The following is a 26,515-nucleotide window of genomic DNA, read 5'->3' as shown; positions in this document are numbered from 1 at the left end:
ACAAAAAATTCTTTCAACATGCATGATAAAACAAATCTTTCTTGCAACTTGGTCTTGCGCACAATAGGCAGTAGTCTAAGCGTGGGTGACAAGAAGTCTAAGCGTGGGTTGGCACTGAAGGTGTAGAGGACAGCAAACAGTTAATTCGTAGGAAATGGGGCAATCACAGTAACAGCACAAGCGTGTTAGTGCTAAACTCTACGAGCACGGTAGTGACCGTGTGTATGTGCACTGTTTTACTTTGTGCCTTGTGTAACAGTGTTGATGTTCACAAGCGCGGAACGGACAAGTGATGTGTATAATGCACCACGATGAATAGTGTACTATACAGTAACACTTAAATGGTAGATATGCATTTGTTGTACGGTTTAGCAGAAGGTAATGCGGAAGAAGCACGCAGATTATACGCGGAACACTACCCAGGCCGACAATTTCCAGGACCAGGGATGTCTATTCGCATTCTTTAGCGATTGCCGGACACTGGGTCATTCCTCCCCACGCGATCGAACACCCGCACTGGAAGAGATGGTACTCCGACGTGTGACCCGAAACCCGAGTATTAGTACCCGATGAATAGCAAGGCAGGAACACGTTTAGCAGCAACTCGTGCTAAACATCTTGCATAGTAATGTGCAGTCGCCCCTTGTCGGTCTGAGAGCTCAGATGATGTGTGAGTAATTGACGTGTTTGGGGATGTCAGATCCGACAAGTTGCGCCCAGGATTTCGTAAATATAGAACTTAACAAAATATGAGGTACGGGATCCAACCTGGGTTGCATTTAAATGAAATCCAACACGTACAAAAGAAACAGACTGTGATGTTAAAGGGGGTGAAAAGGGGCAAGAAGGGAGTAACTTATGGGATAGGTTAATCTACTCGCACTTACTTGCAGGTCTGATCGTTGTCCTCTCCACGATTCCTCCTACGGGCCGACGTCCGTCCATCCCTCTGTTTGGCTGGCTGGTCGTTCCAGTAACCAAGGTTAAGAGTTGGCGAAACCCGGACTGAGTAACCAACTTCACGAAGTCCGCAACTTTAGATAACCTTAAAACTTCTTCTTAAAAAGCAATACATCGTCGTTGAATCAAAGGTGCTCTCTAAGACAGAGCAAGGCTATTAATCGTAAATTTCAAATGAAGCTAGCGGTCTACATTCTAACTCGTCTCTCGCTCCATGTCGACCGTCCCTTCCGATAGTGTCTCAATCCATTTTGTCTGGCGTTCCTTCCGGGTTCATATCCTCGGTTATTCACTCTGCTTTGCGTTTCGATGGAAAAAGTGCATGCTCGTAGATTAACCAAGGTAAGGTGATGATAGGAATGCGGACGGGGAAGCAATCTGTTATTTTATTAATTGAAAAATTACAACGTAAGAAATGAATGACAGACAGCAAAGGCAAATGAACTTAGAAAAACAAGTCGATAGGTGATTTAATTTGAAACGAATGATGATGCTTTTGACTGAAATGTTCTTTTGAAATAAAATGTCCCATTGTTCAAAATAAGAAACTTTTCCATATGTCTAAATACACATAGCTTCACATCCCCCCCCTGAAATCAAAGTCCCGAATGAAAACATTTCGGAGACAAACAAAAAAATCACTTTTTAGAATTTCTGTTTAAAAAAAAACTTAAGCATCTTTGTAGTTTCATTCAGTCTTCATGATAAAAACACAGCAGCAAATATAGTCTGAAAAGAATCATATGATAAGAATGATGAGTACAGCAGAAATGTTCACACACTAACACAGTTGACAGCAGAACAGTCCATGCCAAATGACGTAAGCACAGCAAGGTCGATGTTGTAAACACAGCATCTCTAAGCATAAAATGTAGGTCTGGAAATCACAGGTACAATGTCCTTACACATCACATAACTGGAAAGTTCATTCAGTACAAGTAGATTATAGGAGTAGGGTAGACAGGTATATGATAGTAACATCACAAAATTTAGGGAATACAGTCAATGACTGCCCAAAACACGTAAGATATGAGAATAGGGACAATAATTGGATAAAATGATGGAATGAATAAAAATCGACGAAAAATCAGGGGGAAAAAAAACAAAAGTAATAACTAAACCATAATCCATACGTATATATCTATATATAGTAAATAAAACTCCAATTCCAATAAAATTGTAACTCTATAATCAAAATTATTATTACGCGGTAGAAGAAAAATTAATCTAGCTACCCATAGAAAGAACAGATAAAACAACACAAAAGAATGTTGATTTCAGGTTTTAGAAAAACGAATTGTGGAGAATTTAGTTCCACAATGTCCGACGTGTTGGCAGAGTTATAGCCCTCTGCACTGGCTATTAAAAACCTTAAAAGAAATCAACATGACAGACTATCACCAAACATATTCCTAAATCCCTAACTAATTATGCGCTAAAAGAAAAGAAACTTCTTTCTTCTTATATGAAAGTAAAAGTACGTATACCCACAGGAAAATGTGGAATTAAGTCAAATCTACAAATATACAAAAATATACATCAAATAAGCACAAATCTTCATCATACATAAATCCCAAGTCATCTTCATGATGAAATACACAAATTTATTATATACACTGCAGGCGATGAAAAATTGATCATTCCAAAAGATCACTAAAATCACACAAGAGGTTATAACAGTGTACATTCCTTTGAAAAGAATACATTGACTGAGTATATTCCCAATAACTAATAACAAATCGTAGGATCAAATCAAAAATCCAGGGAAAGAAAAAACTGCATTCTTCTTTACATCCACATTAGTATCATAAAATGCATCTTGAAAAATGCAAAAAACGTAAGAATTCCTTCTTCATCACTATCATAACATAGATAGCAAACAAATATAAATTCATAGTTGCGTCTATCTCCCTAGTTTTCTTCTGCTAAACATAATGTATCAATAAGATGTTGATATGGCGCCTAGATACTAATTTATTCAGTTCATAAGCTGTTGATAAGATGACCAAGAAAAAGAACGTGTTCTACAAAGTTAACCAACAGTTCTAAGTGACTGAAAAAAAATGATGTCTATATGAGTACTCCTTTTTCTCCTTATCTTCGTTGTAATTGTTATTGCCGGCAAGACTTAGAAATACAAACAAACCAAAACAAATTCCATAATGACATGGCCAGTGTCAAAACAAAATTCGTCACCAACTTCACAGATGTTCCTAATCCATCAAATCTTCCTTTGAGAACCGTCTTTTTTTCCTTCTTTTTTTTAAAAAAAAAACTTCATTGCAGAGAAACAGCTTCCACTTCTTTTCCTTCTTCCAAGGGAAAATACACAGGTAAAAGACGCTGATAGAGATCCCAATTCTCCTTGTCGAAAATACACAATACAATACGGTCTACGTTGTCCACATGATCCTCTAAAAATTTTCGTGTACTCAACAATGCAATTCTAGCAGCAGGTTCCTTAGGGAAATGAAATGCACCAGCAGCGATGCAAGGAAAAGCCACAGTTGAAAACTGATTTTTCAACACAAAATCAAAACAATTGTTATAACTATTCTCCAAAGTCTTCTTGTTCGCATCTCTGGGACCACACGTCAATAATACATGATCAGCGGGGAGATTATAGCCTGGAGCAATCTTCACTTGTCCTGGTTTTAAAGAACGTATTTTCTCACAATCTTTACGAAATTCTTCTCCTGCAGCTTCTTGGATACTTCTATCTGCTCCTCCTAATGGAATAAGTAATTCATTCGTGGGATTGACAACGGCGTCAGCTTTAATCATAGCGATATCTCCTCGAAAAACACTGATTTTCTTGTTGATTGCAGAATTGGCACCAAACTTCGGTTTCAAACCAGAACAATTCTTCCCTGTTTCAGCCCAAGTGGGTAAATGGTTGGCAATCACAACCTCACGAAGATTCACAGATGGAATATCTTCTTCTTTTTCTATCATGTTCACCGCAGGATTAAAAATAATCTCATAGTGTTCTTCTTTTTCTTTCTCTCTCTTCTGTATCTCTTCCTGTTCTTCGGCACAGCAGGCATTCGCAGTAGCATCCTCAACATCTTGTATATCCAAATCAACGTTATCTTCTTCCTCTCCCTCGTTTTCCTTCTCCTGTTTCTCGTAGTACTTCTTCAATCTTTGTACTGCAATCGAATCAACCTTAAATCTTCCTCGTGCAGTCTTGAACTTAACGAAATAGGAATTTGGGTGGTCAATATCTTGAATTATTCCTGGACCAAAATAACGTCCACTGAAAGCTCTGGTGGATCCTTTCTTCATGGTGCTGTCCAAAATCCATACCTTGTCTCCGACTTTGAAATTGGGTTTCGAATGACGTTTGTCATAAAATTTCGTTGCCGTCTTATGTCTCTGGAACCATTTATCATGGGCTTTGTCTCGTATTTCTCCAAGTTGCTGTAAACGTTCAGCATTGTCCTGAAATTGACAAGGGGTGTCCAAAATTGCTTCGTGTAGCATTCTACATCTGAATCCATGCAAAAGTTCAAAGGGGCTGTATCCAGATGATAAGTTAACAGTTAAATTGTGGGCTAACATAATAGATGGCAGCAGTTCGACCCATTTTCCTTGATCTTTATTACACAACGCAGATTTCAGTTTCTGTTCAATGTTTCGGATAGCTATCTCAGCAGTCCCGTTTGCGTAATGAGCTTGAACATTTACAAATCGAATCTTAGCTCCAATCATTGCACACAACTCCTTGAATAGGTTACTTGTAAAACATGGACCTTTGTCTGTGACTAATTCTTTGAAAATACCGTATTTCAAAATTACATTTTCATAAAGAAAACTACTTACAGAAGACGCTGTTATATCTGCTAATGAACCACAGATAGTATACCGAGTAGCTGCATCGACTACGACAATCAAATACTTGTGTCTCAAAATATTACTCGAGGAGTACACCCCTCCAATGTCTACAAAAATGCGATAGAAGGGCGGCACTTGAGGATACGTTTGCAATGTACCATAAGCAGAACCAGGTTTATTTTTGCTGGACTGGCAAATTAAACATTCTTGGCATTTCTGATAAATATATTGTTTCATATTAGGAAAATACACAGATTTCACTAAAAGATCATATGTCTTAGAAAAGCCTCCGTGACTTGAACCAATGGCAGAAGTATGAGCCGCATCAAAAACTTTGTAGCGTAATGAAACAGGTACAGCAACTAAAAATTTCATACCACTAAATGTTTTTTGTTTTCTATACAAGATTCCTTCTTTAACCGTGAAATAAAATGCCTGTCTTTCAATTTTGGGATTTTTCTTTTCCTTGTTTTCTAACCAATCAAAAATATCCTTATAAAACGGGTCCTTCATTTGTTCATCTCTGAGAGAAGGCTCGTCACTTAGCATATTGTTACACTCTGTAACAGTGGAAGAAAATACTCGAGGGTCTTCCTCATTTTGTTGCTCATCAGAAATGTCCCTGGGGGCACGAGAAAAACGTGAAAGTGCATCGGCTTCTATGTTAGATACCCCAGATATGTGTGTCACAGTAAAGTTATACTGTTCAATAAAACTAAGCCACCTAGCAAATTTGCCTACATTTTTCGTCTGCTTCAAAAACAAAAGACTCTTACAATCGGTTTTCAAAAAAAAGTGACGTCCTAGTAAAAAGTAACGAAAGGATCTAAAGGCATATATTATACTCAAAAGTTCAAGTTCATAAGGGTGTCTAGACTTCTCACTTTTACTTAAGCTACGGCTACAATAAGCAATGGGTGCTAACTCTGGGTCATCTGGAGAGGATATAGGTTGTTTGAGCACGGCAGCCAGACCGCGAGTTGATGCATCACAGAACAAGTATACAGGGTGTTTAGGATTATAATGCATCAAATATGGCGATTTTATGATAAGATCTTTAATTTTCTCAAAAGCATCTTGTTGTTTTTGTGTCCACTTAAACGGTACATCCTTTCTGAGAAGTGAATTCAAAGGTTCCGCAATTTCAGAAAAATTAGGTAAGAATCGTCTTACAAAGCTAGCTAATCCTAGAAAACTTTTCACATGTTTTTTCGTCTTCGGACGTTCATAATTACTAATGGAGTCAGTTATTTTCTTGGAAATTCGCAAGCCATCGTACGAAATATCGTGTCCCAAAACTGTTAATGAAAAATAAGCCAATTTCGTTTTTTCTGGTGCAAGTTTAAGACCACGTTCTCTAATTCGTTGAAATAACTTCTTGGTGAGGTTGATAACATCCTCAAAAGTATTCCCACCCCAGAAAAAATCATCAAGGTACCCGAAAATTTGTTCAGATTCTAATCCTTCCAATGTCATTTTCACTAATCTGTTTAAACCAGCGGAACTAGTGATAAGGCCCTGAGGAAGTGCTGTAAAACAAAAAGAACCAGCTCCTGGGATTGAAAAGGCAGTGACGTGTTGGTATTCTTCCGCGATTTTCACTTGAAAAAAACCACTGAGCAAGTCCGAGCAGCACAGGTAGCGACACTTACTAAGACGCGAAAGAATGTCTTCTATCGACGGTACAGGAAAACTGTCTGGTGCAATGTGTAAATTGATCGCTCTACAATCCAAACAAAATCTATAAGATCCAGACTTCTTTTTCACGAGAAGAATAGGCGAGTTATAACTCGAGATGCACCTCCTAATAACCTTTTGTTTAAGCAAAGTATCAATCTGTTTTTTAACTTCTTCTCTTAAATGGAAGGGAATAGGAAACTGATTGGTGTGAACTGGGACGTTATCTAGCATTTTAATTTCATGTACGTAGCCCTTGGCCACTCCAAAATCATCCTCTGACCAAGAAAAACAATCCTTATACTCCTCTATAACAGAATAAAACATTTGCTTCTGATCGTCCGAAAGTTGAGGGTTAATGTCCACACGCTTGACATCAAAACCAGCAGGAAAGTTATTGTTGTCTTGTTTACTGGCTAAACCATGATTTTGAACACTATCTGTATCATTTGGATCATGTGCACCCGGCCTAATGTCAATGGCTTCACCTAAATGAAGATTTTTCTCTAAACACAACTTTTTGTTGGTTGGGTTGACTACTCTAATGACAGGATTAACAGGATCCACTCTAGATTCATTAACAAAAATTTCGGCTTTAGAACAGATTTTTTCATTGGGTTGCAAAACATTTTTAATTCCCACTAAATCATTAATTTTACGAACAGGTACTGAAACACTGGAATTTGGTGGCAAAGTAACAGATTTCGCCGTTATGAAATACGCTTGCATAAGGTTCGCTGTTTGTTCAGAAACTGTGCCTATAGCATGACTTTCAGGTAAAGCGTGATCAGTAGGCTTCCCAAACCTAACTATGTGAACTACGTGAATATCCTGGTTAATAGTGACATGTTGAGGAAGTAACCAATCGTTCCCCAACAAAACAGAAGAAGCAAATTTGTCAACAACTCTAAAAGTGTGCGTAAATGAATAGCCGTCAATTTTGAACTTCAGCACAGCTAACGTGTTAGTTTCAAGTCCTTTACCCGAGATGCCACGGATAATAGTACGTCTTTTAACAAGTCTAGTGTTCGGAGGAAGGAGCTCTCTAGTGCAAATTGAAATTTGACTCCCAGAGTCCAACAACGCTTTATACTCTTTATTTCCAATACTAATTTTGATACAAGGCAGGATCCTATCCCTAACAATAGGCGTAGTAATCGTGTGGGTCTTAAAAACAGGTCTTTCACTATTCCCTGAACTATTTCCACTATGTAAAACATTACAATTATTACTTCTCCTGACTTGCGCCATGTTGCACTCTAATGCTTTGGCCGGACAGTGTATTTTATTATTCGCGGGAGACGTACTATGATTCTGTTTGCACTTGTTCTGTTCGTTCTTAACCATAACAGAGGTATTCGTCGCAGAGCCCATTCTATCATGCATATTATTATTATTCTCGGCACTTTTACATTCAGAGGAACAAAAAGAAAAAAAAGAGTTACATTTCTGTTGATGAGACGGAATAGAATCTACAGACTGTTGATCACTGCATTCTTTCCCAGCGGATGAGATATGATAATGCAAACGTGCAAGCATTTCTTTTTTTTCCCGTTGTTCTTCGAGAGGAAATGAAACATGAGAATTATCGCGCAATGAAACATCAGCTATCTTAGCGATAAATTCCGGTGTACTAAACTGCAAGACTTGTTCTTTCGAATTAGATTTAATGAGCGTCTTGTAATTTACTATTAACTCAGCTGACTGTTCTTGTAATAAAAACTCACATAACGCATCAACAGATGGAAACAATTTGTTGCATGTAAGCTTAAAATACTGAGGCAATAACCCTTCAATAAGGAAATTAATTTGTTGTTGAATAGGCATGGCTTTATCAAAACTAAGTATGAGATCTAGCTTCTCATAAATATATGTCATAATAGGTTCCCCTTCTTTTTGATCTCTGGAACGAATAGTATGTTCCGTCACCTTCTTAACTACAAAACTACCAAATAATGTGATCATTCGTCTCTTTATGTCTACATACGACAAGTTCACAAATTCGTCTGTCCTAGTTAAAGCTAGAAACCACGCTAAGGCTCCGTCCCTTAACAGATATGGAAGCAAATGACGCTTCTTTACTGCATTGAACTCATAAATGACGCAGTAAGATTCGAAATACTCAAAAAAACGAATGACGTCTTCCCCATACTTGCCGTGAAAAAATGTGGGGCGCACAATAGAATCTAGAGACGTAAGTCGAGTTTGTGCCATAATGCTAGTATTCACCATTTTCTCTAAATATCTCTAAATAATATAACTAAAAGCACCCAAAACAAAATAACACAACAAATTGAGAGGGTGGAGGGAGGGTGGCAAAACAAATAGAATTTCATCAAATTCTAACGGTGGGCGGCAAACAAACTAATGCAAAATAAATCGAGGGTCGCAGATATGTGTGCATCCACACAAGTTAAAACCACATCTCCGCCATGTGCAGTCTCCCCTTGTCGGTCTGAGAGCTCAGATGATGTGTGAGTAATTGACGTGTTTGGGGATGTCAGATCCGACAAGTTGCGCCCAGGATTTCGTAAATATAGAACTTAACAAAATATGAGGTACGGGATCCAACCTGGGTTGCATTTAAATGAAATCCAACACGTACAAAAGAAACAGACTGTGATGTTAAAGGGGGTGAAAAGGGGCAAGAAGGGAGTAACTTATGGGATAGGTTAATCTACTCGCACTTACTTGCAGGTCTGATCGTTGTCCTCTCCACGATTCCTCCTACGGGCCGACGTCCGTCCATCCCTCTGTTTGGCTGGCTGGTCGTTCCAGTAACCAAGGTTAAGAGTTGGCGAAACCCGGACTGAGTAACCAACTTCACGAAGTCCGCAACTTTAGATAACCTTAAAACTTCTTCTTAAAAAGCAATACATCGTCGTTGAATCAAAGGTGCTCTCTAAGACAGAGCAAGGCTATTAATCGTAAATTTCAAATGAAGCTAGCGGTCTACATTCTAACTCGTCTCTCGCTCCATGTCGACCGTCCCTTCCGATAGTGTCTCAATCCATTTTGTCTGGCGTTCCTTCCGGGTTCATATCCTCGGTTATTCACTCTGCTTTGCGTTTCGATGGAAAAAGTGCATGCTCGTAGATTAACCAAGGTAAGGTGATGATAGGAATGCGGACGGGGAAGCAATCTGTTATTTTATTAATTGAAAAATTACAACGTAAGAAATGAATGACAGACAGCAAAGGCAAATGAACTTAGAAAAACAAGTCGATAGGTGATTTAATTTGAAACGAATGATGATGCTTTTGACTGAAATGTTCTTTTGAAATAAAATGTCCCATTGTTCAAAATAAGAAACTTTTCCATATGTCTAAATACACATAGCTTCACAGTAATAATCTCAGAGCATAACACGTACAACGAACGCATTCGTTACACGATGGTGATTATGATGCCCGACGATGGTGATTATACTGCCGCTGCAGTTGGTTATATCGTCGATCGTTATACTACTCTGGTTGGTTATACCGCCGCTGCAGTTGGTTATAACGTAGTTCGTTATATTCCCGCTGCAGTGCATCACCGGCCTTTCTAACACAGGTGATGTTCTCGGATGATGCATTATTCAAACGGGATGGCATCACAAATGTCCGAAATGACAATCGATGCACACCCAATAACCCGCATGCAATTATAAAGACTCGCATACGAAGTGCCAACTGCATTTCCAATTGCAAGCATGTTGGTATTTGCGACAACGTTGTGTTACCACACTTCTTACCACAGCGATTGAACGCAATATCGTATCTCCAGTTTCTGACCCAGGACCTACCTATTCTGCTTGAAGATTTGTCAATGAGGACACGACAGTGTACGTGGTTTATGCATGATGCCCATTCATATCACACCATTCGTGCATATTTGAACGAAACATTTCCAAGCAGGTGGATAGGTCGTGGTGGCAGACGAGCATGGTCCCACGTTTACCCGACCTGAATCCCATAGATTTTTCCTGTGGTGTTACGTGAAGAGTCTCCTGTAAACACGACCCGTGATTGACGTTAAAGATCTTCTCCATCGTGTATGTACTGCATTTGTCATACTACGGAAACGACAGCGATATTGCCACTAGTCAGAAGATCCTTAACCATCGTGTAACTGTCTGTCTCGAAGAAAAAGGATGACATATTGAACAGCTGCCTTAGGACGGCATTATGTTGACCACGTTAAGTACAGTACAATACTTCTTGTTTTTAGTGTACAGTGGGTCTCATCTTTCATAGTGTTTTGTACGATCTGCAGGCTTTATCACTAACAGTGTTCAACAGTTTCTTTGTAGCTCTCGTGCGCCTCCACTGTTCCGCAGTACGCGTCCATAACTGGATTCTTCATATGGGGTTTACTTTGATATCTTTTGACCCGGCATTCGTATCTCTCTCCGTCACAAAGATATTGTATTCCTATATTCCGCCTGCTATAATGTCCCTACAGCGTTGCCATTGTTGCCTTTGTTCATTAACATTTGTTGCTGCATGTTCCAAGCTACATTCCAAGCTACAGTTTGTCAGTGTAAAGTTTTCAATTTTGTCCGCGTTTTATTCACTATCTTTGTGCCCCCTTTGGCGCAGACGCAGTTTCGCCATCAGTTATGCATAATTAAATTTTTCGGACGGGGTTTCCTTTGATATCTTTTGACCTGACATACCTATTTCTGTCCCTTCTCACGATATTACAATCTGATGCCTCGGAAGGTGACATTTCAGAGTCCCTAGTGTACAAACGAAGCCGCATTCATCCAATGTTTATATGACATTTTTTGATTGTTTTTACCAGTAAATTCATCTCCCAAATTTTCTGTCATTGATGCACGACCACCTTGTATATGTTCTGTTTTCGTATGGAATTTTTGTTTCATCACGTGTTTTACTTCAAACTTACCTATGTTGTAGAAGTAAGAACACGGATTTGAATATAAAACTTATGTCATTAAATATCTGTTTTATCCATCGCATTAATATTTCTCTTCACTTTAGTTTAGTAAATACAGCATTGAGAATGGTTATATTATTTATAACTACTAAATCACTTGATTCCATACATAACTTATAACGAAGTTACGTTAAACAGAGCTTCCGTTTTGTGGTGCTGAAATCGAGATTCGAAACCCGGTTAAAGAATATGTGATTCAGATTCCACAATTAGCCATAGGTATACGACTTATATAGGGTGCCCAAAGGACAAGGTAATCAAGTCATATTAATAAAGTTGTGAGAAAAAGGCGCATTTTGTTTGTGTAGAATCTTTAAGAACATACGCTCTATACTTTACACAGTTTTTTACATTAAAAGAGTTATATACAACATCTGGACACGAATTTTTTAGGCTCTAAAAGTAGCTTTAGACAGAGATCTTAAAGCTAAAATATGTTCAAAATAACTAAAAGTGGACTAGATTCTCTTGTGGACTGAACGCGCATATAGTCTGGATGCAGTAAAGGGGCGTACAACTTAACATAACTTATAAAGAATCCCATATTCACTTATTTTACAGTACAAAAACTTAAATAAATTAAAAACATATATTTAGCTTCTTTCATATTAGTTGCATTTTTAACGAGAAATTATATATTGTCGCTCGAAGCTCACACTCAGATTTTGGAATTTTACTGAATAACTTCAAGGCCATAGATAATATCAAAAATTCAGAAAGTGACTCAGAAAATACGGCACAAATTAATAATTAATTGATATACATTTTCTGTACTACAGAAGTTTGCCTTGGGATTTCTATATTATAAATTGACCACGCAGTTTTTGGGCTTATAAAAAATCTAGAAATAATTTATTAATTTATTTAATATCATCTTCTAGATACTATTCGGATCACTTTCAAAACTTTTGGTGTTCATTGTCAATATTTGAATTATTCACCAAAATTAACAAAAATGGGGACGAGAGTAACAAAGAAAATTAAGTATTCATGAAATATACATTACATATTGGTCCTGAAAGTATCAGTACTTGTAAACTCTGCTCTGTACTGTTTAATACACATTGTAAAATATTTTCCTTCAAGCCAATGTGAAATGTTATTTCTGCTAATTATTTCATGGCTAGATAATATTAGTAATTTGATAACTATTTTATTTTATGTATATAATAATTTAGAAATTTAAAAACAAAAGTAACGAGAATTGTAAGAAAATATGTAATAAACCATTCTACATAAACATATTCTCAATCCTATTTTCTACGTGTTTAGTTATCACCTTGTTATAGACTTTAATCCTGTTCGAAGTTCATAAATACTTCATATCTAGCATCTTCGATGTTGCTAATCAAATCTTCAAATATCACAGAACTTTCAATGTATTCCTCATTGATATCAATCTTGAGGAATAATGTATAGGTCACTTCTCAGATCGTTGATTGTAATACCCAGCACTTGTTGGGGTTGAAAATATCATGCATTCGCTCAATTGTATATTGCCCTTGAACAGATTTTCTCAATGTATTTCATTTCAAGATAACCTTTTAGCACATCTTCTTGCCAGCAATCCCCGTAAATAAATTACGGTTTGTAATAAACTTTTTTAAATAAAAGTTTGCTAGTATTTGAAGGCTTTTATATTTCAATGTGCAGTTTCTCACCAATTTCATTCCACTTTTATTCCAATAGTTTTTCAAAGGATGATTTATTTGTTTAAAATTTTGTTTAAAACTCTTTACTGTATTTGGAAATAAGTATGGAAATAATAATGTTTATTAAAATAAGAAACTTAAAGTAATCCTTAAAACTAAATTTCTCCACTTCTATTTCCTAATTGCATTTATCTGACTTTCCTTCGTGGATCTCATGTATTCGTCTTACCACCTCTTAGGGATCCCAGCTCCAAGTTGAGACATTGCGCACAATAGCCTTTATCACCTTTTCTTAATATATTAAAAGATGGATGCCTTTGGAGATACAATTTAAAGCAGTATCAACAAATCAATTGTCACTGCAACATTATAGCAATAAAGAAAAGTTATCTACATTGCAAAATTGAAAGTGACTACGTTTGTGACTCGTAATCTCTTGAACCACTTGACCGATCTCGATCAAATTTTCAACATAGTTGAAGTTTGAGCCTGGAAAATTTTCTTTCGTTTTACTTTGACTGTAGAGCTTGACGGTAGTGTCGAATCTATAGTTTTCGGGGACGCTGGGAAGAACAGTGACACTTCCGATGCTGTTTAAATCCAAATTCAGCCCCGTAACGTGGGGCATATATATAAATGATCCAAAATGACTGATATCGGAGAGCACTTTAGTAATAGTAAAAAGTGACTAAAGGAACATATTACAATTTCTTTTTAATTTAACCTAAGTAAGCGGGTAATTGATGCAAGTACATAGATATCTAATAAAAGGTAGTCTAAAGGTTCATCATTCCCAAAATGAAAGTCTAGCATTGAATTTTATTCTGTGTTAGGTTAATTCAAGATTGAACAGTCAAAATTGTTGCTACACAAGTCTCTTAGATATGCATGTAAACATTTTCCTCTTACCTTTAACTCTGCCTATTCCTAGGTCTCATTATTACATCTCCATAATATACAGTATTACTTCGTTTCCATGTTCCCATATTTAAGGTGTTCTCGCCTTTTTCAACATCTACTTTTTCCTATATTTACAATGTATTAAAATTCTCGTTTTGAAGTTTACAAAATTTTAATTTTCAGTTATTTACACCACGTGATATAAAAGCAAGATAACATCACAGAGATTAAAAAACTGGTGATGGTAAAGATCAAGTTTGCCTTTCTGCTTTCCGCTAAAGTAATGAATAGTAAAGTTTATGATCTAAGCACCACCTAGCGGATTAAATTGCATTTAACACGCGAAACAAATTGCTCGTTTTCCAGTTATATCGACCTATGTAAGTTTCTGAACTACACGGAGAGAAAAATCGAGCACATTGAGAAGAAAAATCCGTAGGTTCCTCATGTAGGAGTCTTTCCTTACTCTTTTCCTGCATTTTCTGTGGATTTTCTGAACTATGTAGTATTCGTACACAACAAGATAATGTTTATCAAAGTGCTTAACCATGATTTTCTCTACCCTGCACAGGCCAACGGAAGATACACATAATTTCTCCATATTTGCGGCTGTTCAATATGGTTTAGCTAACCCTCCGGATTTTCTAGACAAAAAATTAACTTTTTTTCTTCTCAATACAGTAGCGTCATATCAGACTTTACCTAGGGATGGGGGCAAAATTTGTCAACGATATAAGAATTTCATGTTTTTATTAGTATATTAGTATACAATTTAAAAAACGGGTATCCCTCTCAAACTCAGGGGAGCGACTGCCCATCCTACTCTACCCAAATGAAATTAATCCTAGAAGCGACAGTCCTATTAGCGACAGGAACTATTATCTGTTCTATGAGGGACCGATTCATTCACATTGAAATGAGGAAGATGATACGATTCCCTCTCGTGAAATATGATTGCCTCTGGCGTTATTAGCGTCCGAACAACCTTACTATGATAAATGTACGTGTCAGTGATACTGTTCGTCAAATACATTTTCACTCTACTGTGAGTGCAAATAAAACTTATCTTAATTTTGAGTTGATTTGACAAAACATATCAAATAACATAACGAGATAACAGGGATATTTCCATGGAAAGTATTTTCCTATGTAATTAATTATTGAAAACCTAATTGTAATATCCACTTTCTTCAAAAGCACTGCTTACTGTACTTAATTTTATTCAAATCTAACTACTCATTAAGCAAAGCAATATATTTTATTTTGGAAAACTTAAACGTATAATAGTTTCGACAACTATCCACTTCTTAGACTTCCTAAGACTATGTTTGAGAAAAAATATTTCAATAATAAAAGACAGCTTTTGAGATCCCTTACATCCGATTGGCTATTCCCAACCAACGCCACCAAATACAATGCAGTACACTCTAATCATTCCAGATATTAAACTAATCCTTTATATTACCTTTCCCCCTTGTAAGCTACCAAAAGGTAAACTAATTGCTTAATTCGCCTTCCCCCTTGTTTTGACTTATTCATAAAAGCTTGTCGTGTAGAAATCAAGATATAATCCCTTATAGCAAGATCAACTGTTAAATCCTGCGAGAGATTTGTAACTTGTGTAAGAATTTCTTTGGATACACCATGTTTTTGAAATGAGACCTATAGGAACGTAAATTTTTCATAGTACATTTTGTTAGGCTCTAAATCACACTAGCGTGAAAGAAGTTAAAGAAGAGGGAACCTTATCTTCTTCTATTATCTTGGTATGAACGAGTCGGTGACTCATAGACCAGTTAACAGATCAAATCGGTCGCTCATTGGACAGTTAACAGTTCCTGTCGCAAGTAGGAAGACACCACCCAAATGACGTCCCTGTTCTAAACGCTGCATGACCAGTGTATCGATCCTCGCATTGAACTAGCCGGAAGCTTTTGTTTGTTTGTTTGTTACATTTTGATAACCCTACGCTTTGGTCAGCGACTGAATATCTTTATAAAGGAGGACATGACAATAGGAACAGTTCATGTTGAACTACTGTATGAATAGAAATACATGTTACATACACGTTCATTATTACATTATTTAGGGGAGCACGATGAATCTTTGGTAGAGCACTTATCTTTGGTGCGTGGGGTTCCTGGTTCCATCTCCATCCAAGTAAATTTGTGGAAGACAACAATGTGTTCGTATGTTTTCTCGAAGTACTCCCTATCCTCCCACATTTTCATTCCACCAATACTTCCATCGTCATTCACTTGCCTTAATCATCCGTCTTTCTTAGCCGAATGGGTCTCAGCATGGGACGTTAAACTGAACTATTTCATTTCATTTCGTACATCATTTAGCTAATGCTACGTACTATCACGTTGCATATACTTAGGAGTAGAAGTTATCAAACATACACAATTGGACATATAACACTTTAAAACTCCTCCTCATTTCTCGAAATTGACATATTTTACTGATTAACATTTTTCTGCCCCTTGAAAATTGTAAAAGCGAAGCTGTGTTGTAACTCCGAAAAATTGCTTATTATTCAAAAACGAAACTTTAATTGCTACTGATGTGATATCTTAATACATAAGTTTATTTTGATTAATTCTATTTGAATATAATACCTGTCTAAGGAACTATAATTCCTCTTCTTTGAAGATTGCCTATATCTTTTCTATTCTAGAGGTCTTTCGTGCATAGTTGATTTCTGTATTCAATACTAGGAAAACTGTAGTCTGGTTCCAAGTATATTCAACTATCACATTTCAATTAAATAAAATAAGAGATAAAAGGCACTAAGGTAAAACGTAAAAGATGCCAAACTTTCTCGTTTCAATTTCTTAGGCTAAATCATATTATTCTGCAGTTATTATTGAAACATTAAATACAAACAAAATTATAAAGCCTTTTCGGAAATTTATTAATGAAACTTTATGGATATTAACAAAACTCTTGTTTATGATATAGGCCTATGGAAAAATCCTCAGACTAATTAATCGTCCGAAAAAGAAGTTACCCCTTGGGATTTTTTCATAAGCAATAACTTATCTCGTATTATAGGGTTATTAATGAAACATTTATTCTAATATAAATAAAATAAAGAGTTTGTTTGTGTGTTTGTCTGTTTGTGTGTATGCGGCTTGGGAACCAGACGAGTGAACCAAGAGTTACCAAAATTTGGTCACGGGTACCTTACTCCAGGCCCCAGACTAAGACGAAGCGTTTTTATCAAAATTCGAACCAGGGGGTCTCAGGGGACGTTAACCGGGACAAGTAGTAGAAAATGGCCGATATTAGTGTCGAATTCATAGTTTTCGCGGTCGGTGAGACCAATGGTGAAACTCCGATAACATTAACTTCCAAATTCACCCTATTCGACTGCGGGTCGGAGGTCAGCGTGGGGGTGATGCCGACTGATACATGTAAAAGTAATCAAACATAACCGATGTTAATGTGAAATCCATAGTTTTCGCGGTCGCTGAGATCAATGATGACACTTCCATTAGCAATGACTTGCAAATTCAGCTACTATTGTATGCATGCCGGCAGTCAGCGGAAGAAGGGGTGTACCAAATCATGTAAAAGTAGCAGAAAATGACCGATATTAGTGTCAAATGCAAATTTTTTGCGGTCGCTGAAATGAATGCTGATACTCCCACAGACATTGACTTCCAAACACAGCCCCCATGCGAAGAATGGGTATATTTAGCTAGTTATGAAATATGAGAAACAATCGCCCGAGTAGATTTGGAGAACACCTTCCGAAAAGATATTTATCCCTAAGTGTAAGTTATCCGTGCGATTTTTCGTAAAAAATCAGCTTTCCCTTATTTTTAGGGGTAAAAAGAAAATCGGAAGATTTCCTCTAGAGAATCTTATAGGAACCTCAAATTTAAAAGTCGATCTCGAGTGAACATATTTACATCGGGACGAACGAACGGATGAACAGACGTCAAGAAATCACTTTTTCAGCATGTAAGAATCATGAAGCGTCTAAATCAATTGAAATTTGGAATTCGATTTTTTTTTTCACGATCACCATTCTTTCTTCTATAGTTACTCGCAAGTAAACGGTATAAACTATGTTCTTGGGGATATTCGTAGGTTTGTTTACCCAGCATATTCATAAACTTTAAACTTCGTATTTCCTATATTATAATTTTTGTTATCCTGAGCAGCTTCGGCGTATTTTCAGGTCATATTTGTAAAAATCCAGTGCGTCAAATAAAAAGGACGCTCAAATTATCATAAATATCACATGTGACAAATGTTCAAAATCTAGTTAAGTAATTGTTTAATTGTATATTCTATTTCGTACGTCCCCTACTATCATTCACAGTCTCACCCCCTTTCACAATCCCAGCCAACATCAACTACCACAAGACAAGTCAGATCCAGTACAGTGAATTCCAGTTAATATCCCCGACAATTAATTTCAGTGAATATTTCTTACTGTTAATTCTAGTCAATCTCCCTATCATCAATACCGGTGTATCTATCAGTACACTATCATCTGTCAACAATTTCATTCAACACGCTACCTGCCCCATTATCACTACAACCAAAATGCTCTACCACCTATTTCAATCAATATTCTTTACCATAAGCACTGTCATTAGGAAAAATTTCACTTTGAAGGCAATTAGAGCAGCATTTAGGTTTGATAAACTAGTGAAGAAGGCTAGCAAGAGGGTCTACAATTACTTACATCATACGAGCTTGTAGAACACAACACACTGTTGCTGTAGTTCTAGATAGGTTTTATTGTAATTGCTTTTATTTTATATATTCGAAATCTACATCCAGTTATCTTTCTTTTAAACTTTCTGGGGCCTAAGAGAGAGAGAGACGTAGAAGGGCCCTAAACTATAACTTGTTTAGCTGATACGCAATTCTGGCACTGAAGGCAATATATGTGCCAATTTCGGTTCCATAAAAAGTAACCAATAATTTGTATCTATTTACTGAAATGAGAGCAGATATTTAGTTCCTTTAAACATAAATACGATTTCGCAATTAAATTCTTGTTCAGATTGTCGAATGCCTAGATTGTCATAAAATGTTATAACTATTTCTAAAATAAAATTTAAAAACAAACTTACCCCTTTACACAATGTGCTGCAGTCAATAACCACTGATCACTAATAAGACTGGCCCCACAAAGTCCAATAACATTGTTCCCCAGAAAATGATGAAGACGGGCCATAAAAGGAAATTGTCCTCGTACAGCAAATAGGCCTCCTACAATTCTGCTGCCATTAAACACTTTTATTGGCTCATTTTCTACAGAAATAGTAAACAATTTAAATAGTTACTTTTGAATCATTGTAACATAAGAAAATGTATTAAATTGTGTATATATTTTATACATTTACCTTCATAATTTAGCTGCCTATCTATGCAGCCGTGCTGAAATAGCCATGTGGTCTAACCTTCTTCATACACAAACAACCTTTACGTAGACACTGAATTACAAAATACTGATGTTTCATTATAATGATACTACATTTCTGCGTGCCTCTGTAGATTTGTGTGTAATAGAATATTTTCAAATTCAAATCTCGAACCATTCAGTGATTTCCAAAAGGAATACATTGTTGAGCAAAGTGTTGAAAACAAGTTGCTCAAATACTAATGATTAACGCGACTATCATCAATCAATTATATGCATTTCAAAACACCAACAAACGTAGCTACTTATTCAATGCTCTAAAAGACGTAACAGAAGAAAACTTACCTTCCAAGTGTGAAAACGTAGCAGATAATTAATACGTAGGCCGTATCAGAACCATCAGGTATCTATACGAGCCATGCTGTCACGAGAGAATTGATAGACGGAAACCACTTCTCGCCGCAGAGAATGATTTTAAATATAAAAGTGTTTAACAGGGATGATGGAACACTATGAGTATTTGGTCTTGTGTCATCTTCTCCCATGAGTTTGAAATTTGAATTCTCTTTAGTGATAGTATAGCGGTTTGGAAAACTCTTGCCAAAAATCTCATGAACTGCTCTAACCAACCGTTAATCATGACGAATTTTCCATGATAGTATAACATTCCATTTGAGGTGGTAAGTTACCATGTTTGTGGTATTCCAAATCTGGACTCTCCGGTGGAAGGTAAATCTTCTTAGCTGAGACACTTTGCTAAGAGATGTATTTTAACTCCTTTCATCAGTAGAAAGTAGCTAATCAGCTGGAAAAGCATTTGTATATCAGTCCTGCTGGATGTATCAGTTATGATCCGTAACTAACACGAATCTTAGATATCAAAGATTATATCTGGTCCATATCTAGTCCACAAACAGCTTAAATTTCTTCACGGATTTGGGCACCATTTGCGTCTTTATCGAAATAAAATACTAAAATTTAACTCAGTTTTACGGAAAGTTCACTCATCTTCTCGACGCAATACCAGAAGTTCATTCCGAGAATTCTAACACTTTTTGTTCATCCATCTACTAGTTTTACCTGTTACCGGCCAAATGGCGTTAGGCTTCACCCGCTGCGACTCACATAACCAGGAATGTAAGACACTAATGCTATATCGTGTACAAAAGGCTGAATATTTGCTAAACAACCTGATATCATATAAAGTAGGCAGCAGCACTTACTCAGATTTAAAAGCTCTGTAACCTCTCTTTTCATATCTTTAGTCAAACTTTTTGATATAATACGTATTAAGTAGGCAGCAGTACTTACTCAGATTTGAAGGCTCTCTAACCTCCGCTTTCACTTCTTTAGTTAAAACAGCAGCCTGTGAAGAAAAGATGAGTATTAAAAAGATAATTGTTTGCATAACATTCTATTTTTTATCAGTGGTGGCTCATGAGGGAGGTCATATCGGTAAAAAGTTAAATTTTATCGCTACAGGCAAATTTAAAAAGCTTTGCAGACTTCAGAGACTGTATACAAGAATTTGTACATCAGATAAACTTTGTTCCCATAATTTGTAGCGAGCTTCATCATGACTAAATTATTAATTCATGTGCCTTTGGTGCGAAAGATGGGTTTAATTCCCGCCCGGGTTTTATGTGATCCAGATCACACACTAAGCTCAAGCTTATATACTCTTATTGTTAAACGGCACGATAAACTCAAATGTATCCATATATCCCTCTACTTATGATGATAAAATTTATATTTTACCAATATGACTTCCCTCAAGAGCCGACGCAGCAAACTCATCTATGGCTTTCTTCATATTTTATTTTCCATTTTGATTTTTCTTACGAAACGGTAAGGCAAAAGACGAAGAATATATCTCAAATTATATGTAAAATTAATCTTTTGAATTTGTCGATGTACCGATAAAAGCGAAAAAACCTATCCATGTAGTTTTATTGTAAAGACACCAAACATACAGTAAAAGAATATTCATAAAACAAATAACTTAGCAGAGCTCTCTTCTAGTTTTAGTTATGAAGGTTGAAAAAGTAAACTTTCCTTTGAAAGCATGTCCTATATATCGTGATTCCCATGGTTGATATAGCATCAATTTAATCAAATGTAAGAACTCAGCCTTTATGTTATTGAGCATACTTCTGACTTTACTTTCTTTTCCTCTTAGAATCATCTTAGAAAATCCAGTAGAGAGTTCCATAAAGCTAATTGAATTTATTTAACTTCGATAAAGAATTTCCAAGCAGGTAAGTTTTCTCCTGATAAAGTACATCTCCGGACATTTGAGAGAACCAATATTCAATAAGAGTTCCTGAAGAGAATTTATATTTCCTTTCCCTGTATCAAATGCTTTCTAACCCTCCACAACCATTGAGGATTATGGACTCAACTAAGATTGCAGTGTTCATTTAAGCCAACCTTCACTTCCCTCTTACCTAAATTTGATATGAGTCAGTGGTTTTTTGTAAAACATTTTTTTGAAGAGAACTTACGACTGTAATATAATTTTAAATTTTAGAACCTTCAATTAAATTTTGAAAAGCTGTGGTACAATTTAGTGGATGCTTTCCTATGGTTTGGCATTATAGCTTTGATGGCGGTGTGCACCAACGAGGTTCAACTGTTGAACGAGGGTCATAACCAAGCTCGGTGAAAATGTCTGTTGCGCCAACAATGTTCAAGGTTAAGTCTCGATCATTTAGTGGATAAACTTGGTTTTAGTTTGAACGGCCGAATTTGGGGGTTTAAACGTTGTTGATCCAAGTCAGTCTGTTTACGTTCAATAATGTCTTTGTAGTTTTCCACTAATGAAATTACAATTCATTTCTCGTGCTCGGAAAAAATTTTTTGCTCGAGGTTTCATTATTTTTTCCACCACAATTACGATCAATGAAATTTGACTACTCTCAACCCTATGCACACAATCTCGAAAGTCGAAAAGACCGGCACGCGGTATGCTTTCTTCATTTGTTACTTTGTTAAACGAAGTTTAGAGACAAAAGACGTCAACCAATCAGAGTCGATTTTACAAATTGACAGAAGTTTACTTAAACAAGATGTACTGAACTTCGACTTTCAATGGTGCAACGAAAGTCCTGGAACCACGTTTAAACTTGAAAGTTTAATGTTGAACGCGTTTGAGTGAACGCTCGTTTAAACTTCGTTGGTGCACACGGCTATGAGAGATTGAAATGACTCATTGACAAAAGACAAAAAATATACCTGATGAGTCAAAGTAATCTCGAACTGCAGCGTCACGCTTTTGTCACGATAGAATTACATGACAAAAGAAGTCTGAAGCCTACAATTCGAAGAAATCCTCAACTTTACCTTGCACTTCCCTGTCTTCACGAAAGTTTCTGCCAAGAGGTGATTGTCATGTCAAAGGAGGTGGTAGTCGAAGGGAGAGAGTGAGGAGCATACGGTGGTATGGAAGAGTCTCATATTGCAGTTTATGGAGAGTCTGCATTGTCCTTTGAGCGACATAAGTGCATGCATTGTGGTACAATATGAGGATTGTAAGTCCGTTAATAATTATTGGATACTTCCGGCAAGTTTGCTATGTAATGCATGAAATTCAACACTGTCACGATCGGCTCTGATAGTTTCCCCTCGACAAAGAAATACATTATGATTCATCCTCATCACAGACCACTATTTTAACAATAACACATTCTACGAATAAATGAGTGATTTGGAAACATCCTGGACATTGATCACGATTAAATCACACTCCTGACCTTTTACGATTGTCACAGGTGATACATTTTTCATCGAAAGTGACAATCCGATATAATATAAATTTCTACCGGACTTGACAGAGATACAAACACAGATACATCAAGGACAGTTAAAAACGTGTATGCTGTTCGCTGCGACTTGAACCCAAGGTGATTCTCGTCTTCTGATCATCAGACTAGAGCAGCGTTTCCCAAACGGTGTGCCGCGAGGAAATGGAAACAAACTTATTAATTATATAGCAAAAAAATTACAAGACAGGAAAAATGTGTATTTATATTTTACATTACTATGAACCTCTACAATGGAAAAGATACTGTAATTGTAATATATTGTTGTATATACATACATTACTACTACACAGATTGTATTTCGAAAACAGAATTTTATTAATAATTAAAAATTGTGACGTATATTAATAAATTATAAGTTTCACACTGTGTTACTTGTCTGTACATTTTTAATGTTCAAAAAAACTATTTATTATCATTGTTATGACCATTGCTTCTTTATTGTTACAGGTTATTTCGTAACTTGAAATTTTAAAATCTCATTCTACCCTTTCGACAAAGCAAACACTCATACAAATTACCTCCATCTGTTTTAAAAACACAAGAGATTTGTTTGTTCGTTTGTTATTTAGTGATTTTCCTTAGTGAAAGGTTGGATACAGTCTTCAAAAAGAAAGTGTATTTTTAAAAGGCTGAGTCCTATATTTCATTCGAATCGTTTTCTATTTTTAAATTACAATGAAAAATAAGTACGGTATAATGATTTACGATGGGGGGAAAACCAGTGATCGAGGTTTCTTCTCTGTGAGAAGGAGGTCAGTAAACACAGAAAAAAATACGACGGTATTTTCTATTTACTACTACTACTAATAATAATAATATCTATGAGTGTGCCGCGAGAATTCAAGTTACACCCGTAGTGTGCCGCAAGTTGAAAAAGGTTGGGAAACGCTGGGCTAGAGTCTCAAATCGTTCTATTACACCACATTGACTTAACTCAGTGGATACTTAAGTTTTTAAAAAATATAATATACATACATCTGATCTCCTGTATTTCAATTTCTGGAAAGGATTTAATTTCACAAAATACTCTTTTATATTACTTTACAAACCTCACACACTAAATTATTTAGTGTTTCTTGTCTATAGCACCACTCGTTTCAACCAGCGATAATACTCCATTTCGCAACTGCATTAAATTCTGAAATGCCATACTGTGATATAAGCTTCACAACAGCACCACAGAAACAATTACTAACCAACTTCCTCAGATAGTATGACAAAACATAAATGTTGTCATCTTCTGGTTTACGTTGCAAATGCATCAATTATAATTATTTGATCTATTGATAAACTAGCCGCTATTTTTTCGTCCGATTTACTAAACAGGCAAGACAGGCATTCTCTCTTTCCTAATATCACGTTCGTACGAGTTTAGTCTTATTTCAAGACTAAAGGATCGTTTGCATGCATATTATAATACCGGTATCGTCAATGTGATTTGATATAAAAATCTGCTCTGAAAATATACGGATTTGGAAAAATAAAGGATAATATCTTAAATTGTGTTGAGGTTAGATGAAATTTCCACATTTTAAAAATCATTTTCCACTACATTTATTTCGGACTCATTAAACCCGACTCCAAAATTTCTCACAAAACTTCCAATGTTTCTTTATTTAGGAAGATTGATGGTTTAAGATAAGCTTACACACCTCTTCAAATAATGTTGTCTTCAGGGCCGGATCCAGGATTTCTTGAAAGGTTGTGCACCAATAACTACCACCACATTTGATGAGTTTTTAAATGCCTTTAGACATCTGTGGTGTGAATTAGGAATATTACTTTTTTCAGTGAATCCTTTTCTTTCAAGTTTCAGAAAATCGACTTAAACCATTTCTTTTGCAAAACTAAGCTTTCTTTTAAGCCTCAAACGGACACATAACAGCAGTAAGTTTCGGAAAATTTTGTTTTTTTCACTGCTAGGTTCCTATTTTAGATAGTGTATATTTACAGTGAAGGGAGTGCATGTGTCCCGGTGCACCCCCTTCCTAAATCCGGCCCTGGTTGTCTTCATCACTAAATTGCTCAACAAGCTACTTTATAATGGCATTTAACAATATCACCCGAATACTATTTTCGGCAAGATATGCCCACATTTTGGTTTCGATCTTGAAAGTAATTATTATATTGTTAAATTTATTTTTTGCAAACATGGACTTTCTCTTAGACTCATGATCTTGTATCAATGTTATCTTTCTGAACAAATTTAAGTATCTTCTGGGAAAGACTTAGTAATGCTTCTTCCATTCATATATTGTATAGTGTTCTTTTCTACTGAGGTAAGGAAAGGATGAGCATCTGCTAGAGGAATATCCTCACTTTGTAGAAATACATTCATCCCATCAGTGATTCCAAAAGTGTGTGTAAAAACGAAATGCGTTATGTTGCCTAGAGATGTCAGTTGCATGTATAGACCTTTCGCATCATACGATAAGTGTTGCTTTCCTTCTTCCCGTAAAGCTTTAAGAATTACACAGTAATTTTTCAACACGGCTGTGAGGTTATAAAGGCAATGTTGTAGATCTCCTATATTGAGGGCTTGAGATCAAGCAATATTTGAATATCTTGAAGGCGCCCGTGAGAAAGTACTGAGGATATGGATACTTTGTAATATATTGAAAAATTCATTTAATTTCCTTGATGAACATGCGTGTAATAATACCAAGTTAAACTGATGGCCATAGCAAAGTGTATAAGCTGCATAAGGATATTCTTCTCTGAAGATAGCTTGAAGTCCTCAAATGTGCCCTCTCACAACGCTTGCATCATCGTAAACTTGACCCACACATCAGGCACGTAGCTAGGATTTCGTAATAGGGGGGTCCGTGACGAAATACTGTGATTATCACAGCAGGGGTCGATCATTCTAAACTATTTTACTGGCAACATATATTGGTTCGTTTAGCCGGAATTTCGTAATGGGGGAGGGGGTAGTGACATGAAATACTGAGAATACACACCACACCAGGGGCTCGATCAATCTAAACTATTTTACTGACAACATTTTTCTCCAGTTAAAAAATATTTAAAAAGTATTGAAAAAGATATAGTCTTCAGAAGTCATTCAAACTTGGTTCTTCTTGTCTTCTTTTCCTTATCTTCGTTTAATGCCGTTAAGGATAGCAACGAGATCTTTTTCGTCAATAAAGGCATTCTATAAAATGGATTAGTGTTGCCACGAAATTTAAAATTTCTTTAACAAGTGTAACTGAAATCTATGTTGCCAGGCTCATAGTATAGGTAATTGTGGGCATTTCTTAAGTTCTACCTGACAGTCTATTTGACCGAACCGGTTTATCGATCGTAATTTGTAGCCCATAGGATTAGCATAA

The 26,515-nt window shown here is 36.3% G+C and overlaps 1 protein-coding gene across 1 annotated transcript in view; it reads right to left on the bottom strand.

The window, feature by feature from the left end:
* The window catches only part of LOC145678634 (epithelial serine protease-like), a 52,673-nt gene that overhangs the window by 25,220 nt on the left and 938 nt on the right, over positions 1 to 26,515 (bottom strand). Inside the window, exons 2-3 of the mRNA XM_081749001.1 lie at positions 20,671 to 20,725; positions 19,070 to 19,250 (exon numbers count right to left, since the gene is read on the bottom strand). Of these exons, the coding sequence (XP_081605127.1) occupies positions 19,070 to 19,250; positions 20,671 to 20,725 (236 nt within the window). The remainder of the gene's footprint in view (positions 1 to 19,069; positions 19,251 to 20,670; positions 20,726 to 26,515) is intronic.

Source organism: Thermobia domestica, chromosome 2 (genome assembly GCF_964235325.1).
Source record: "Thermobia domestica chromosome 2, izTheDome1.hap1.1, whole genome shotgun sequence".
NCBI lineage: Eukaryota > Metazoa > Arthropoda > Insecta > Zygentoma > Lepismatidae > Thermobia > Thermobia domestica.
This window is presented reverse-complemented; position numbering and strand designations above follow the sequence as displayed.